This window comes from Pollachius pollachius (assembly GCF_949987615.1).
Source record: "Pollachius pollachius genome assembly, chromosome: 12".
Classification (NCBI taxonomy): Eukaryota; Metazoa; Chordata; class Actinopteri; order Gadiformes; family Gadidae; genus Pollachius; species Pollachius pollachius.
In genome coordinates this window covers 13,185,237-13,202,511 of record NC_136945.1, presented here as the reverse complement: position 1 = coordinate 13,202,511, position 17,275 = coordinate 13,185,237, and the positions used below count along the sequence as shown (strand labels likewise).

Below are 17,275 nucleotides of genomic sequence, written 5' to 3'. Positions count from 1 at the left end.
TCAAGACCTTTTTATGCCCATGGTGCAAACAGGAATAACAATAACCAGAATTACGATTATAGAGATGATAATCAGTGCCCCTAATTTACAGGCCCTGGCCCTGCGAAGGTGGGCCTCCTTGCGCCTGAGTAACGCATCATAGCCAGGAGTGTAGGTGTCCTCCATCCAGAAGTCCATGTTGGTGGGGTTCAGAGACTCCTGGCCCTGCGAAGAAGACAAATACTTCAAACAAGGTGCCAAGAGAGAGACTCCAAGTTATTAATTGTACCAAATGCTAGGCAAGAAATGTTTCAAGATTTTAAGATCTACTCAGAATTTACTTTCTGCCTCCAATTGCAAAACAAAAGTTGATTGCACCTTTGCTGTTTAGCACAGACCCTCTGGAACCATCTTCCCCAATCTGTCACATTTGCTGATTCCACATTTGCTGGAATGTTTAAAGAGATATATAGAAACCCTGGTATAGATAAGATAGAGTAGACTTCTCTTATGCAGAAGTCTGTCTGTTGATCCAATAGGCGGTGGGCCAACAGGAGACTTTTTGTATTTAGACGATCCCTGTCAAAGGAGGATCCAATATATTTTGACAACTTCTAGTTTTTAACAAATGAAAAAATTGATTGCCAACCGTACTTCTTGCACATATTTTCTTTATCTTTAAATTTGTTCGTTACGTTTTCTGGCAAAGAGAGCAGTCCGCTTTGGGTCTGACATGCATGACATATTTGTAGTTATCATCCAATGGGGTGCTTTAAATGCCTCAATCTCAGTTATTAAATCATGTCAATCATGTGGTTTGAATTATTGAAAATGTTCAAACGTACAACCACATATTGCTGTCAACGAAGCTAAAATAAAAAACGATTTTCGATGCAACCACACACTATAAAATGCAACATTTCGTATTCAACATTTATCGTTTTGCACATTAGCTACATTGTACTTGCTCGTCGTGACATCTAGATTGGGGATTTTAAAATCATATTCACTGAAATTTCTTCCACAAAAACAGCTAGAGGTTTAACCAAAGTTAACAGTCTCTCTAGCTCATAATTGATTGAACACAAATTTAAATATTTTAGAAATATTACTCAATACCATCCTTGCTTTTTAATGAAAGAACTTGTGTCTTCTGGCGTTAATTTACTGGTGTACTTAAAAGTTTCTTTGTGAGATTTTCACATATTTAACACATCTTATTTCACAAATTTGAGGTCTATTGTATTTCTTGGGAAATTCAAAATTTTGTCAAAATGAGGAGCATAACGTAATAAAAAAATTATCCAACCACTAGACTACTCTTGCACCCATCTTTTGTGTACATGTGTAGTGCAAAGATTAAACTTGGTGCTTGTTGCTATACCAGCTCACACAGGCTGTCACAGGGACTGTGGCAGCCATTTCACTAACCTCACAAAGATAAAACAAGTTTGGAAAAGAGAAAAGGCGGTTTTAATTCAAGAAGAGGCTGTAAAAGAAAGCTCATATCAAACATGCAATGACTAGGAGGGTGAATGTGGATCTTGAACTTCAACTTTGATTCTTAAACCTGTAGTGGAAAAAAATAATGGAAATAAGTAACAAGTCACATTGATATTTGACACATTTCATTTCAGAAGAACCAACGTTTCTTATGAAGTACACTTGCACCCTTGTTCAGTGAAAGACCAATTTGTAGGACTGAGAAGATGATTTATTTGATGAATCACATCCCAAACTCACCTGATTCAGTCACAGGAGAGAGGCATGTGGCCATCTAGCTACAGTGGACACTGTTGAAGAGAAGCACAACATAATCAAGCCCCTCACTCATTCCCATTACTTCTAAAGTCCATGTACATTGAAGTGCCCAGAAACATTAAAACCACATCCATTAAAAACAGGTTGGCTGTATTTCATCTCAAATGATCTACTCAATTGACACACAAAGAAGTCAATCCCAACCTTTTTACACACCTGCTACCATCCCCAAAGGTGGTGGGACAGTCAAAATGATCTGTAGGACTTATTATGAAAAACATTCAAGCATTAGTACCCCTTATGTCTGAGACGCAAGTACTTATTTTAAACACTTGATGATCTGTGATATTAATAACATAAAGGAAAAAATAGGAATAATGGTAGTGGGATAACTTCTGCGGTGCACAACGACCTCTGTGACAACTCATTTGACACAGCTCCATGATGAACAACTTGCATAGCTCGCATTTTCAAATAATATTAATACTTACCCTCACACATGGAGTGGTGCTGATGCTGTTATTACCATGTTCTACCGTTTTCCGTTATATCCATCCTTTGAATCCTCAGTTTAACAGCTGTGCTCAATGCAAATAAATCTGATAGGTTAATGACATCCCTCCGTCAGCATCTTAGCATGCTATTGGTTCGATATAGTAGGCCGCAGCGTTTGCCAGTTTAATGAACTTTAGACTATGGTTTTGGGAAGATGTGCAAGAATTTTGGGTCGCAACAAACAAAATTCGATCTACACTTTAGAAATCCAGGTTGTCCCTTAATGGTGATTATTATTTTCTAAAGCTAAAGCCGATACGCAACCTCAGCCCACTGCCTACAAGTCTCATCTTTTGGTTATGTTCTGGTTTTAGTTTGGTTTGTCTCTCAATGTGCTGTGATTATATATATTTTTTATTATTTACTTATATTTCTTGTGTGTGTGTGTGTGTGTGTGTGTGTGTGCGTGCGTGCGTGCGTGCGTGTGTGTGTGTGTGAAGCCCTTTGTAACTGCTTGTTTTAATAAGTGCTATATAAATAATGTATTACTTACTTACTTACTTATTGTTATTGATCGATGTTTCTCAACTGTACACTCCTATCTTTTATAAAAACTATCCTAAAAGCCTTTCTTCAGCTTTGTAAATTGGCAATATTTCAACATCAGAACAATGTACTCATAATACATTAACAACCAGCAAATCTTTGTTTTTTCCTCAAAGCCCCATGGATGTATTTCAGTCTTTTTATAGGTCAACAAAGGACAGATCATACCTGCATATTTAAAGGGGAGACGGGGGACTCTCTGTCATGGAGCGCCCAGATTGGTCTTCCCCTCCCCTCAGCCAATCTCGACTCCATGACCTTCCCAGAGCTCATCCCACCCATCAGACTGCTGTCCTTCTGCTTGAACAAGCCCGAGTTAAACACTTGCTCCACCAGGGTTGGGGGCTTCTGAGAAAGCAGGTTGGTTGTGCTGTTGTTGGTCTGATCCACCTGAATAGTGGAAATAGTGAAGAATCCTACAGCTTTAAGATGCCGGTGAAATATGTAATAAAAGAGTATGCCAGGGGCAGGCATTATGAGTATATTACCATCAATTACTTTTATAACTGTTACTACCTTATTATTACCAAGAAGCATTGGGTCACCATCACAAACAGCATTAAGGGTTTGTTTACCAACAGTATTATAGGCTGAAAACAGTTTGGGTGTAGAAATAAACATTTTTTAAATGTATAATGGAATATCATGCACAAACATGCATTGACAGATGCACACACACAACACTCTCCCATCCACACAAACACCCACACACAAATCATTTGCAATGGAATTTAAGATAAACAAAGATTTAAAATAAAAAGTTGATTTACCTGTCCACCTTTTTCATACGAAGAGGACTTGTGGTCTTTGCCTTTAGAGAACGCAACTGCCCATTCCCGTGCAGAGTGTGACACACTGGGACGCTTTGCATCTGAAATGGCCTTCTCCTCGGCATGGGCTCTGGAGGCCCGTCGAGAGGACGCCTCCTTCTTCCCCTCCTTGGAGCCCTTGGAAACCTCAGCCTGATCCTTGGCACTCTCCATCGGCCCCCCGGCGTTCCACCGGCTCCAGTCCAGGCTGCTGCTGCTCGTCCTCGGGTAGAGAAGCCCGGACACGGACAGAGGTTGGGGCTCTGACGTCTCAGAGCCAGGAGTCACCGGGTGGCTGCTGAAAGAGGACACACCGGCGCTGAGAGGCTCCAGCCACCGGCCGCCCCCGGTGCCCTGTCCGCCCCTGGCCACGGGCTGCTGGATCTTCTCGTCCAGCCGCTGCAGGGCAGAGAGGACCTGGGAGATCTCCGACTTGACCTCGGCAAGGCCCTCCAGCTGCCGCTCGATCTGGCTCATGCGCAGGAGCAACTTGCAGACACTGGCCTTGAGGCCACCGTCGTCGGTGCTCTCCAGGGAGTGGAAGAGTCTCTGTAGTTGACCCAGGCGACCCCTCCTCCCCTCGTGGGTGTCCGGGTTCGCGGCCGCCATACCCTCGCCGGGGTGCAGGACGCCCGTCGAGCCGCACATGCTCATGTCGTCCAGGAAACGGAATATGGCGCTGATGTCGTCCTCCCCGAACTCGGGGTCGTCCAGAGAGGTCATGAAGGAGAGGCGGTCGGCGTGGACCATGCTGCGGAGCCTTCTGTGGTCCGGGGCGTCGGTCTGGGTCCCCTGAGCCTTGGCCCCATCACCTCTGTCCACCATGAGGCTATTCCTAAACTCCCCTGCCAAAGAGGCCCCAAGAAGGCTGATCGCCGGGGAAGACCGCCGCGGGAACGGGGCCCCTGATGCTTCCAAGCCCAACCCCATGTTTCCTGCGCCGACCCGGTCCTCCAAACTATGGCTCTTGTTGGTCCACATGGACTTCTGGGTCCTGGGGGGTTGGAGGTGACGTGGGGACCACTCGGCCTTTGACCTCGGCCCAAAGTAGGTGGAGTCCTGCAGGTCATCCAAGCTCTCATGCTTCACCTGTTGCTCCGGTAAATGCTGAACAGCTGTGGGTGACGGGTAAGGGTTGTTCAGCATCTCAAAGCTAAGGTTATCAAAGGATTTCGGCACTTGACCAGGACTAGGAGACTCACTGCTAATAGTCACCTGGGGTATTAGCGGTGGCTGGTTGTGGAAATCCTTCTTGAAGATGTTTCTCTTCTGGTCGACAGCGGATTCCTGCTCCTCTTCGAACACCTCTGGAGGGACAGACTCTCCGCTAGACTCGCTGTCGGTCTCCAGGGGCAGGTACATGTTCTGCATGTCCTGGCTTGTGAACTGATCCCCCGAAAATAAAGGGGAGTTGTGCGGCAGGCTGAAAGACACAGCCCTTGCTCTGGCCGGAGGAGAGGACACAAGTGAGATGGGATCCGGCGGGAGGCTTCCGCGCTTGTAGGCTGAATAATTCGATTTGGGGAAGAGTAAGTGCTGATCTATGGGCTTGCTTCCAATGTCAGAGTGGGAACGTGCTCTTTCCCTTCCAGTAAAGCTCAGCAGCTCAGAGGGTCCCAGGGATTGGTCGATGGGGATAGCCGCCTCGCTCCTCGTCGATTGGTTGCCATCATAAGCACCACTTGTCATCTGAATGAGATTGAAGATTGTAACGATATCCGCAGCCACGCCTATCGGGGAAAGCCCCAGATTTCGGACTGCAACGCGGTCCCTGAAGAGGGTAGCAGGGAAGCACGGGTCTTGACTGGCCGCCGCAAACAGCAGGCTTCGGAGCTCAACGAGGTGCTCCAGATCGAACCGGGTGCTGACCATGCGACAGAGGTCCTGGAAAGAGAGCCAGTGGCGCATGTTGGCCAGCTCCTCCAGTATCCCCAGCAGTACCAAGGGGTACTCCTGCTGTAGGTTCGCCATGACTGCTCACCTCGAGGGGATTTTTGTGGCCGGGATGTTAAACTGAAAAAGAAAATGGAGGGATGGGATCAGTGATGATAGTAGCACATATTGTCTTGTTCTGAATAATTCGATAATTAACCAGGCCTATATTAACGATTTAACAAACCACTAACGATTCAAAAAAGTACAAATATATATTTTTATCTATGGGCTTACAATATATATTTTTAAGAAATCCAACTTTATTTGGGCGATTGAGAAGCAATTGTTGTTTTCAGGTAGACACCCACAATAGCCAGGGGTTTTGAGTCGCTCAGATTAAATCTGGTAGGGTCTGACTCCGAACTGAAGCAGCGACCTTGTTTTAGCGCCTTAAAATAACTGACCATCTGATGCGGTGACGATCACACGCTGTGCACATCACCAACACACAGCAGTCCAAATTGAAGCTTATTCTGCAATAGTCAGCGATTGACCAATCATCAATTTGCATTTGTCAACAAGCCAATAACAGTGTATACAAGTAAACAATCGCTTAATGAGCAAAGGACAATTAAAACATTGAATAACAAATAAATAGGATACGTGTTTGGTTTTCCAAAAGAAAGATCTTGTTCGACACGGTTTTATTTAAAACGACATAGCCAAGCTTTAGCCTTGCTTTAAACCTATAGTGAGGAGAAGAGGACGTAGCCTATATCGACGGTTACCTCAACTCACCCATATCAACTGAGAGAATGGATGTCATCTGCCGAACTGGCGCCCGCTAGGTAGACAAATGAGTGCCCAAAACTAGAGTCGAACAAGATCACAATCCACCCGGTAAATCCAGCCTCGATCATATCGGCTTCCTTGGTGGTCTACTTTATTTGAAACGGCGACTATAGCCTGCACCTCAGGCAGAGAGAGGAGAAATTTAGAAATCAGGTCATCTTCCCACAAGTCCCTGCAGTCCCCTGAGGGACCTGGATGCTCAGATCCAAACGGCTTCCCCTGAAGATCACTGCCAACACCAGCAAAGTCCTGACAGCTCAGAAGTCACACCGTGCATTGATAAATCAGACGATGTGCTTGGCAAGAGATCCGTCCGTCCGTTACTATGAGTGGGTAGGGCTAAAGTCCAACGCTAAGCATATTTTTCACAGATTGCCTGAGAACCCAATTGTTAACCTTTCAAGTGTTTTCACGAATTTGAGATTAATAATGCAAAACAATCGGTTTTCTGCTGCAAATCGAGGCTCCAAAAAACACCGTAGGCCTACTGGCAGTTACTCATCAATTCAGAAGTGAACTTCAAGAAGTGGACAGAGAGCATGCCAGTCAGTCCTTCTAGGCTGTTGAGTATTACCCTACATTATCATCCATAAAGGGCTGTACTTAAAACGCCATTAGAGGAGAGGGAGAGGCTTTCAACCCTGAGTAGTAGTGCGTTGCTACAATCACACTAGACATCTCCTATTCACCTAGGAACTCATCCATCAGCCTCCTGTACTCAGGATCCATGGGAATCGATAGAGTGAAACGTTGATGATGACATGGAGGAAGTGTATTGTGAACCGTAATTGAGTCCAATCGCATGATAATTCGATCCAACAGGTGGTGTGTACACGGCTGGAAAATGCATGCTTTATTTATGCATTATTTACTTGGCGGCAGGGTATTCCCAAAAGTAACACGGAACACTTGCCTTTGGATTTCAAGTGGTACAAAGATTGCTCACTTAGATTAAAAACAACAAATTCTGCAATGTTTTTTAAAAGGCTCTGTATTTTCTACATTTATATACAAATATCTGAATAATTGTAAACATTATAGATGCAGTGGTTATACGTAAAATACAAAAATCATTTTACAATATAGTTTCAAAATTAAATGAACAAAAATACATATCCCATTGCTGTACAAACAGTTTTGAAAAAAAAAAGCATGTTGATGTCAGATGAGTTGAGATTCCCGCTCCCTGTTCTTCTTCTGAGGTGCTTTAGGAGCGGTCGCTACGACTGTTGGAGTCAGAGAGGGATTCTTAGCAGGATCCAGATCTGGATTCAGGGCCAGCAGATTCCTGATGTCGTGACTCACAACACCTGTGGAAATTTTCCATTATCAACAACGATAAGATATTGATCTAATTAGAGGTGTAGAAAAACATTATACATTATGCATGTTTAATTTATCTTCAACCCATTACTAATCTACTATGTTCTAATAAGTTAAATTATAATTATAAAAGGTCTCATAACAAGGCAAAGCTACCACTATATGTCCGTCCATCCAGCACTTTAGAGGTCTTAGTCTCAAGGTGTGGTATATAATTTCTCCTAAGGGGGATTAATAAAGTTGTATCTAATCTAATATTGCAAGACTGTGAAGCGTTTGGATCCGTCACTGTGATCAAGGGCAATACAAATACAATTGTCTTGATTCCTATGGATTGATCATTCTTGTTGTAACCCTAGATCAATATTTGCTACTTAATCATAGAAAGAGTCCTGACCAGAGTTCTCCTCCTGGATAGTGGGGTCCAGACGGGTGTTTTGGAGAGACACTTGGGCCAGGGCAGCCACCTCCGTAATAAAGGCTTCCTCTGCTTCCTAATGGACCCAACAGTGCATTACTTACAACAACCTTTTTCTTCAGATAACGATTAAAACCAAGATATCTGAAATGATTCTCCAAATAAGACTGAAGATACTGTATGACTACGAATGGCAAGGAACATGGAAGTGCAGCACTTACCAGCAACTGTGCTTTGACCTTTTCCATGGCCTGGTCCTCGGAAACCCTTTGCTGCCTCAGAGTCTCAAACAGGACCTCCTGTCCGAGGTCGTAGTGCTCCAGCAACTTCCTTTTGTGTTGTTCGACCCTTTAAGCCCAAAAACAAAAACATACAGAAAAAGGTCAGGTGAGACGTGACAGTGGTATGAAAATGGATCATCTAGGGGTTGGATGTACCTCTTTTGAAACTCTTTAGAAGTCAGGTTTCTCTCCCAGTTGGCCAGCTCTCTCAGCAAGCCCTGGTGGAAGAGATGGCTGCTCTCTCGCCTCGCATTCTCTTCTGCAGAGATTTAGAATAACCCACCCGTCACACAGGGAAAAATCCTCTATGACTTAGATGCTTGTCACCATAGCGCTGCAGCCAGGTTTCAAAATGAACACCTGGCACTAGCCAATAGTGGATAGATTTAAACATTTGGCAGGTAAAACAATTCCTGTTATATATCAAAACAATTGCTGGGCTGCCTTCCACTCTGGCATGTTTAATAGACATTATTCTAAAAGTTAATCTTGGTCCATGGCTGCACTCCCAAGTCCTTTCAACTAAACCTCCTTCGAACATTTGACTAAATAAAGAACTTGAACTTGAATAACGCTATCTCTCTTTTGTTTTTGTTTTTGAAAAGACTACCTCACCACTTCCGTAAAATTTCGTTGTCTTGAGACCTACACTAAACAATACTAACTGTAAGATATAATGGACAGCATAGCGAGTGTGTGTGTGTTACTTCTTCCACCTCACCTCTGACTGACTGCCGTGCGCTTGACTGTTCCTCCTGCAGTCTGGTGGTGACGTCTTCCATGTGAGAGTAGTAACCCTGAACCAGGGCACTGAGGGAGTCCTTGGTCAGGTACACGCTCTCCGAGGCAGCCTCGGCCAGGTGATGCTGCAGCAGACGGGAACACCGGGCCGGGAAAGAGTTTGTGTTGAAAGAAAAAGGCAAAGAGTCATTTAGCAGATTTGTATTATCCAAAGCTACATACTGTGAATTTATTTCGATGCATCTTGTTAAAAGTGACATATTATACCACCAGGTGCAAGTGTGATTAGCTGTTGCAAGCCGTTTTGAAAATCTGCCTCTTCTGACATCAAAAGTGGGCGTGTCCACCTAGATGTATGACGTTGCTACATTCCACTGGGTAGGCTGGTGGACTGATCTATCAAGCATTCATCTAGGTGACACGCCCACTTGTGATGTCAGAGGAGGCAGATTTTCAAAACGGCTTGTAACGGCTAATCACACTCACACCTTGTGGTATAATATGTCACCTTTAGTGATCAGCGTCTTGCTCAGGGTTGGGTACAGATTCACTGCGGATAGTGGGCTTCAAACCCTCTGGCTGGGCGTCAAACACCCCACCACCACAGTACTGTACTGCCCTCCCACTTTAGTTTCTACTTTATTTAATTCATTAAGCCACCTTAAAAAAACATGATTGTACCAAAGTGCAAAGTACAGATGCATGTTTTATACATTTAGCCTTAAGTGCATTTGCATCCCCACAGTAATTATGTGGAACAGATAAATTGAGGCACATTGAAAGAACCACTCTTCTGCATTGTGAACCACTCTTCTGCATTGTGAACCACTCTTCTACATTGTGAACCACTCTTCTGCATCACGTGGAAGCACATTTAGCTGTTTTACAATCAGATCATCTCAAAACTATGACCACTAGACAGGATGAAAACACGAGTCAGCATACCTTCAGTCCGTCAGTGTGCTGTGGACGGGACGGCCAGTCAAGCGGTGGCGTGGCCTCCATCCGCCTCCAGACCCTGAGGCTGAGGGCGTTGCCCACCAGCAGCTGGGCGTGGCTCTGCAGGAGCTCGGTGCCAGTCTCCAGCTCCGAGAGGAGCTCCTGCTGGAAGCTGTGGTCCACGAGCTGGCTCTCGGCCCCCAGGTGTCTCTCTGCCAGGCTGGCCCCGCTGTCCTGCGTTGGCAAGGAGCAAACATTGGCTCGCGGCTCCCCTGGGAAGGGGGACTAATTGCGTTCCATTATTAAACGAGATGAGGGGCCGGACTGCGGTGTTTGTTGTTTTCGACAGAGAAAAGCGAGACGGGTTTTGTATGCACTTTCATAGCAAACTGTCTCTGTCTGCACCATAGAAGAGGAAGATATCACCGTTGAGACATGCTTCAGATGATTAATGAGCTAATTGTTATCGTTCCCAGTTATAAAAAAAAAAACAAGTTTTGCAAACCTTGCGTTGATCTTTCGTGGCTGAATTGTCGTTTTCCTGGCTTTGGTTGGGGTCTTCTCTCAGCAGGTATCTGAAGTCTGTTTGAGCCAGAGCTTTCAGCTTGGACAGCCTCATTTCCCTTAGCACATGTAGACAGAAGTGCCTGGACACAAAGTGTGTCTGCACTGCCACCAGGAGGCGCTCCTGTTTCTTTTCCAGCAGCATCCCCACCGGTCTGGAAAACAGTGTATGCTACTTTTATAATGCTAAAAACACTAATTTAATATATTTGTTGTATAAACATTCAATAAGAGCCACTCAATAAAACTCAACAAAACAGTTAGTATCCCAGAGATAATATGTCTCTTTTAGCAATAAGGGCATCGTGTATCATCTTAGATAATGCACGGGCGGTTGTTTCCTTCGACTTTAGTTAATTCAAACTGAGGTTTGATCCTGTTTTGACCTCACCTGTCCAGCATGTAGCTCTGCCTGACAACTGTTGTCTGGAGCATTTTCATCTGCTGCTCTGTCAGATGCTTGAGGCAAGCCAGCACCACAGCAGTCTCTTCACACCAGAGCTGGAGCAGCACAAGCACATCACAGAATTGGGCTTGAGAGGCCGAATCATGTTGCATTGGCTTCTTGAAAACATGCTCACTCACATTTAAGTGTGATAAAATACAATTTCATGTTTTCAAAATTGCATTCAAAGCCTTCTTGCATAGTAGTATATGGATATTTAAGTATGAGACTAAAACCACATTTCCCTTCAATATGATTATTAAGGGTTTAAAAATGGGTTAACAGTCTAAAAATCAACATCATTGATTAAACTATAAAAGTGTGAATCGCACTAAGTCTGTATTCTTGGAAGATAAACCACTTGAAAGACCATCGACTATGATAGTGGCTTATTTCCCGGCTCTAAACTGAACCTTGAAAGGTTGTAGCGCTTCATGGGCTCAGATTTTATTGAAATGTCCACTGCAAGCAATTCCCGAAACACATTTAAAGCACACAACCAGCTTAAGGTGTACAGCTGTGCCCATCCCCGATGTGACTACCTGTCTATCCTGATCCATCTGAGCCCTCATGTCCTCCAGTTGCATCTTGGTCCCAACCTCCGCCTGCTGCCGCTGTGTGGCCAGCTTATCCTCTAGATCCAACCACAGCTTGCTGCAGTGCTCAACAGAGAGCTGTGGCCTGGGAGCAAGAGTGCCGAGGAAGACCTTCTTGACCTCCTCGCCCACTCTCCTCGACCACGAAGAGTGAAGTTTCTAGAGAAGTAAAAACGGAATGGCCGGAAAATTCAATATAAATCTATTTATATATTCTCATTAAATGCTTAGAATAATAGTGTGGATGTGGACACAGAATACACAGACACACTAACACCCACCCTCCATAGATCACAAAGAGCTTCGACCACTCTGTCATCCTGTTTCAACTCCAGGTTGACGCTCTGCTGCCTGTGTTTGGCCTGCAGCTCCTGGTACACCTGACAGGGTCATCAAGATCACACATGAAAAAACGCTGAAACCTGGGTAACTAAAGCAGATGACAAAGGTGTTAATACAATAGTATATCCTGGGGATATACATTTGCATGATCCTAAAAGGAACTGGATAGAGAGATACAGCCTTCCGTAGCCGCCATGTCTGTTTAATTCATTGTTGTACAGCTCAGTGTTTGGTGCCCCGAGCTTGTTTTGATTGGTTAAAGCAAAGCAGAGCAGTTGAAAGGGATTGAATGCTGTTTTGTGAGGCAGAAAAAAAGATCACAAGATTTATTCAATTTTAAATGATAACCTGTTTCAAAGCCAATTTGTCAAGTTGTCCAAGAGGGGATCAAGTAAGACTTACCTGCCTGCTTGGTTCGTCTATAGTACATGCTGCTTGGTATAGCATGTGAGCAAGAATAGCCAACAGCAAGGGCAATACGACATCCCTATTGGTTAGCGGTATGAAGTCATGGTTCTGACCTTGATGAAGTGATGTAGGTCACCGTGGGCTTGTGCTGAATCCAGCGCTTGGCTTCTCTCCCGGGCCTGGCTGCTCTGCAGCTTCTGACTCTTGCTCTCGGTCCTCCTCCACTTCTCACTCGCTAGCTCCTTGGCTTTCTTCACACAGTCTGGAACACACCGACAGGTTGGCTGACTGTGGATACCAATATTCTGCACCTCATTTTGTACATTATGTATCCAATACTTGGTCTTCTGTAGTGTGAACAATCTAGGTCAAGCTGGAGCTTCCTGTCTAGTGGGTATAAACGTGTGCTAGTTATAGGAATTTGATGAATCTATGTTTATTTACATTTTTAACTATGAATGGAATTCATAGTTTAAAACAATGGAATTGTAAGAAAAATAAATGTAATAAAAAGTTTATTTTCCCAAAAATGTACATAGCAGCAATAGCGGTCATAGTATTGGTCACATAATGTCAAAATTATGGCTCTCTGAATGTTTAAATAAAAAACTTCTCGCAACCTGCTTGAAATAACAGGTACCACATTCAGTGAAATGGTGCAGGAGCCTGACCTTAATTAAGAAGACAAGAAGGTTCCTGGAAAAAAAAATCTATTTTCAGAGAGGATCTTGAAATATGAAAAGTAGGACACATAGGTAAGTTCCATCGGTTTAGGGATGAGAATAATTTGTGTGTTGTCTTGGAAACCCAATTGATGACAATTTCTTTGTAGATACATAAAATCAAGTGATCTTTGTCACCTAACACCTAATTGTACAAACACTGTCAGCCTGTACTACAGCATTACTCCTACCCTCGATGCACAGTTCAAGGCACTCTTTCAGACTGCACTGCATTTCCGACAGCATCTTCTCCATCAGGTCAAAGGTCAAGGTGTCTTCTCCGGTGAGCTGCTCCAGTGCCGTGGCAACCAGGGCTTGCCTCAGAGACACTTCCTGTCTGAGTAAGGCGGGTTTGGCCTGAAAAAGATACATCAACTCCTCCCACCACAGCAGCCTCTGCTGGATGCTCTATAGAGAAGGATCAATAAAAAATAAGCAGTTCTAAAATGCATGTATGGAGAATATGTTTCTCTGTAAATAATTACTTTTAATTAATAATAACAATAAAAGCTGTTGTGTGTTCAATAATTAAATAGTTATTTGCCCAACATATAAGCATACAGCGTTTGGAACAACAAGCTATTGTATCCTCCTGAACCATATTCATTATAATATTTTCCATACAGTTTATTTACTTTTTTGAAGAAGACCTGCGTTCTTAAAACAATTTATAGAAGCATGGTGGTAATTGTGAATGACTTTTCTCTGTTGCAAAAAGAGCTGGGCAAAATTTTGAAGAATAAATACTGAAATGATGGATGCGTTCTCCTCCTCTCACCTTAAGGCCTGCTTCCTGAGCAGCCATCCAGTGGTTCTCTAGCAGTACCAGAGTGTGGATGAGAGAGCTGATGATGGCCTGGGCTTCCTCTGTTGGCAGAATGCTGTCCTTACCCAACAGATGCTGGCACAAGTGCTCCACCTGCTGGCCAAATACTTCAGTCTGTTGATGAGAAGAAGTGGATGTCATAGGTCAGCCTTTCTTAAACTTTTTAAAACCAGGGACCCAGAATAGCTTAATCCTCAGCTTCTTGGACCCACTAAGCCATACATATACAGAACTTTAGATGGCCAATTAACATTAATGTCAAAATTAAGCGTGTTTGTTTTTCAATCAGTGGTTGGTTCAATCATTTTTCAAAGTGATTCTTTGACTGCAAATTCTGTGTTCTGATGGATTAATGAGTATGTGGTTCACTTTTCAACTAACGTGAAGCCCAGGTTTATAATCTAATGTAATTCGGTTTACTGTGGCCCACACTGGTCCATGACCCGGTGCTTGGCCTGACCCATGATTTGAGAAACCCAGTCACAGGTTCTAATGCTAATTCCCCCTTACTTCTTGTGGCATAACATCCAGGTAGACCACAAGAGGGCGGTAAGCGGTCTAGAGAGCCGCTTGTTGTCATTTCTCCTTTTAGTTACCATTTGAAGCCCGTGCTCCAGAAGGTCTTTATGGGTCCTCTCTATCTCCTCCAGAGTACAGGGAGAATCTGTCTCAGCGTTCTTTTCAGAGGCCGTCTTGGCGGTTAACCGTTTCCTCAGTGTATCCACTTCCTGACATAAACAAAGAAAACAAATCCAGTTAAACTAAGAACACCTTCCTACAGTTATATACACTATTATAAGCACAGTGTTGACAATTCAGCAATGCTGATGCATGAATGCATCAGTACATACACAAAAGTACATACAAGTATGAATAGAAAGTAATTTAAGAATTTGTATCTACCTTTTCCTGCATTACAATGAGGTTCTTGAAGAAGTCTGCCTCATTTTTATTCTTTGGAAACCGCTGACTGAATATCATTTTCACCATTCGGAGAAAGATCTACAAGTAGAAACAAGTTAAGAGATTAAACTGAAAGAAACAGTGCTATATATCAGGGCTGTAGTGGAACATTGTGCTCACCCACCTGACACTTCTCCTCCTGGAGGCCACAACACTGTTGCTGCACGTCCTGCAAGGCAAGACAGTAGAGAGCAATCCGTCCCTCAAACCTGGGGAGACAGCACCAGCAAACCTGCTCTCATTGGCCACACCACATTGAATTCATCGTCAATTAATCTCTCGATCATAAATGAATGAAAATGCACACAAGTTAGACAACCACTAGCGCCTATAACACTTGTCTTACAAGTAATCTAGAACAAAACAAAAAAACAACTAAAGTATTAATTTTTTAAGAAAAGAGAAAATCAACCAAATGACTGTCTATAATCAACAAACATATACAAATTGTAATAAATATAATCTCCTGCTCATCCATTCTGACTCAACTAAGTAAATCATGCCAAGCCAGGACATGCATAGCAAAGCGAGGGCTCAACAGTATTAGTCGAGCACCAGAGATCGAGAGTAGCATCGAGAGACTTATACCCAGTTTGAGTGAGTGTGTGTGGGTAGTGGGGGGCCCTGGAGAAGCTCTGGTTCTGGAGGCTCCTGGGGACCAGAGAGGAGGAGATGAACTGGCTGCTGTCATCATTGTCCTGCTCCTGGCTCAGGGACTCTCCGGTGGAGGAGTCCTCGTTGGAGCCAGCGGGAAGCTTTAAGCGCTCGTGTACCGAGGGATTGGACGCTCCGTCTGCTAACGGCTAACAGTGTCAAGCAAAAACATAAAGTTAAGTTATAAAGATAATGATATAAATTATAAAGTCGTATGTAACTTTTGATGCCTAATACCAAGATTTTCAATGGCGTTCTACGAAGCATTTTGGTGGTTAGACTGACTGTTACAAAACGTTTTAATCCGATCATTGCCATGGTGAATAGTGTAAGTGCTAGTGGGCATTTTCTTCAATAAGTAAATAGTTCTGTCCATAAGTGTAGGGCTATGATGAGTGAGCGTGTGTGTTTGGGTGGTCTTACCCTGTATTTCTGGTTGATGGGGTAAACCACTTTTGCTCTCGATGCAAACGCAGCCACATCACTGTTGATGGGTGGCATCTTTTTTTCCTGGACAATGTGGGTGAGAAGAGTAAATGTTTAGATGGTGATCTCATTCACATCAAACATGACCATATGAATTGTATGTTTTGATGACATGCTCTGTGATAAATAATCGATATCAATAGTGATGGTGGAGCATCATCCTACAACTTTTGCCACCGAGGAACTTGTCACATCCTTTCGGTTGTTGCTGATGTGGTCACTTTGATGGTTGTCCACGTTTTCTTCGACTGGCTCAAGTAACCTTCTAGCATTGTTGCCCTATTTGAAAGAGAAAAAAGGTTTACGTTCCTGTTGCGGTGTGTGTGTGTGTGTGTGTGTGTGTGTGTGTGTGTGTGTGTGTGTGTGTGTGTGTGTGTGTGTGTGTGTGTCTAACCTGTCTCGTTAAAAGCATGGGCTTCAGACAGAACACATACAACAGAGCAGCGGTAACAATGCCCAACAGACCCCCAGAGACAGTCAATGCTGTGAGCAGTCCTGTAAATATCTGCAGCGATTCGGGGAAAGTGACCAACACATCAATGGCGCATTCTGCCACCGCATTCTGGTTTGTCATTATTGAGAATCACATCAAGAGAGCTGAAGTAAACGCAAACGATTCGTAAGTTCTTCATGAAAGTCGTTGCTCTGATGATGTTTGGAAAGCCCGCTTATACATGCTTCAGCAGTCAAACTGCAAAATACGCAAAGGAAAGGGTAAAAGCAGAGGCGTGAGAAATAACTTCGAGCGACAACAACAAAGTACATGGAACAGCGATACCAGTCCGCGGACGCAGATTTGATGATGCCATTCCCGTTAAATCCAAGGAGGAGCCTTTTTTCCCTAACTTTTTGCAGTGATAAGTCCGCTGAAATCACGTTAAACACGTTTCCTGTTGTCCCTTCAAAATAAAATGCTTTTCCTATACCAACTAATTAAATTGGAAATTTGTTGTAACATATATTTGGAAATGCATCTACGGCCTGGATGATGAGTAAATGCACACATTAAATAGCAGACACACAAGATAACACATTTATGCATGGCCTTCAACATTACATCGGCAGCGACCTTGCGTCCACGCAACTATTTAAAGGTGTTTGGTCCATCTGAAGCCTTCCCTCCTCATTAGTGGTAAAATCCTGCATTTAAAGAAAAAAAAACTAGAAAACAACGCGATAACACGCCACAC

The 17,275-nt window shown here is 43.7% G+C and overlaps 2 protein-coding genes across 3 annotated transcripts; both read right to left on the bottom strand.

Annotated features, from left to right (window-relative positions):
- LOC307084284 (major intrinsically disordered Notch2-binding receptor 1-like) lies at positions 1 to 5,621 on the bottom strand (the record flags this gene model as incomplete). Its single annotated transcript, XM_079748607.1, has 3 exons — positions 1 to 204; positions 3,010 to 3,231; positions 3,612 to 5,621. The coding sequence occupies 3 exons, from the start codon at positions 5,619 to 5,621 to the stop codon at positions 1 to 3; spliced, it is 2,436 nt and encodes an 811-aa protein (XP_079604733.1).
- Positions 5,622 to 7,350: 1,729 nt separating this feature from the next.
- On the bottom strand, positions 7,351 to 16,853 carry evc (EvC ciliary complex subunit 1). Of its 2 annotated transcripts, none has more exons than XM_079748597.1 (20): positions 16,480 to 16,853; positions 16,251 to 16,364; positions 16,023 to 16,109; positions 15,534 to 15,748; positions 15,070 to 15,154; positions 14,886 to 14,984; positions 14,579 to 14,710; positions 13,935 to 14,096; positions 13,348 to 13,564; positions 12,548 to 12,696; positions 11,966 to 12,064; positions 11,631 to 11,843; positions 11,035 to 11,144; positions 10,585 to 10,798; positions 10,086 to 10,313; positions 9,121 to 9,265; positions 8,556 to 8,658; positions 8,340 to 8,466; positions 8,098 to 8,194; positions 7,351 to 7,687 (listed from the first exon to the last, which is right to left on the bottom strand). In XM_079748597.1, the coding sequence occupies exons 1-20, from the start codon at positions 16,657 to 16,659 to the stop codon at positions 7,539 to 7,541; spliced, it is 2,925 nt and encodes a 974-aa protein (XP_079604723.1). In that variant the 5' UTR covers positions 16,660 to 16,853; the 3' UTR covers positions 7,351 to 7,538. The 2 variants fall into 2 exon arrangements, with proteins under 2 accessions (XP_079604723.1, XP_079604724.1); XM_079748598.1 differs by having other exon boundaries at positions 16,254 to 16,364.
- Between the last annotated feature and the right edge of the window lie 422 nt (positions 16,854 to 17,275).

Coding starts and splice junctions, on each gene's coding strand:
- evc (XM_079748597.1), bottom strand. CDS start 16,659: ATGACAAACCAGAATGCGGTGGCAGAATGCGCCATTGATGTGTTGGTC. Junction 16,110..16,250: donor GTTCCTCGGTGGCAAAAGTT/GTAGGATGATGC, acceptor CACATTGTCCAG/GAAAAAAAGATGCCACCCAT. Junction 14,097..14,578: donor TGGAGCACGGGCTTCAAATG/GTAACTAAAAGG, acceptor TCTCATCAACAG/ACTGAAGTATTTGGCCAGCA.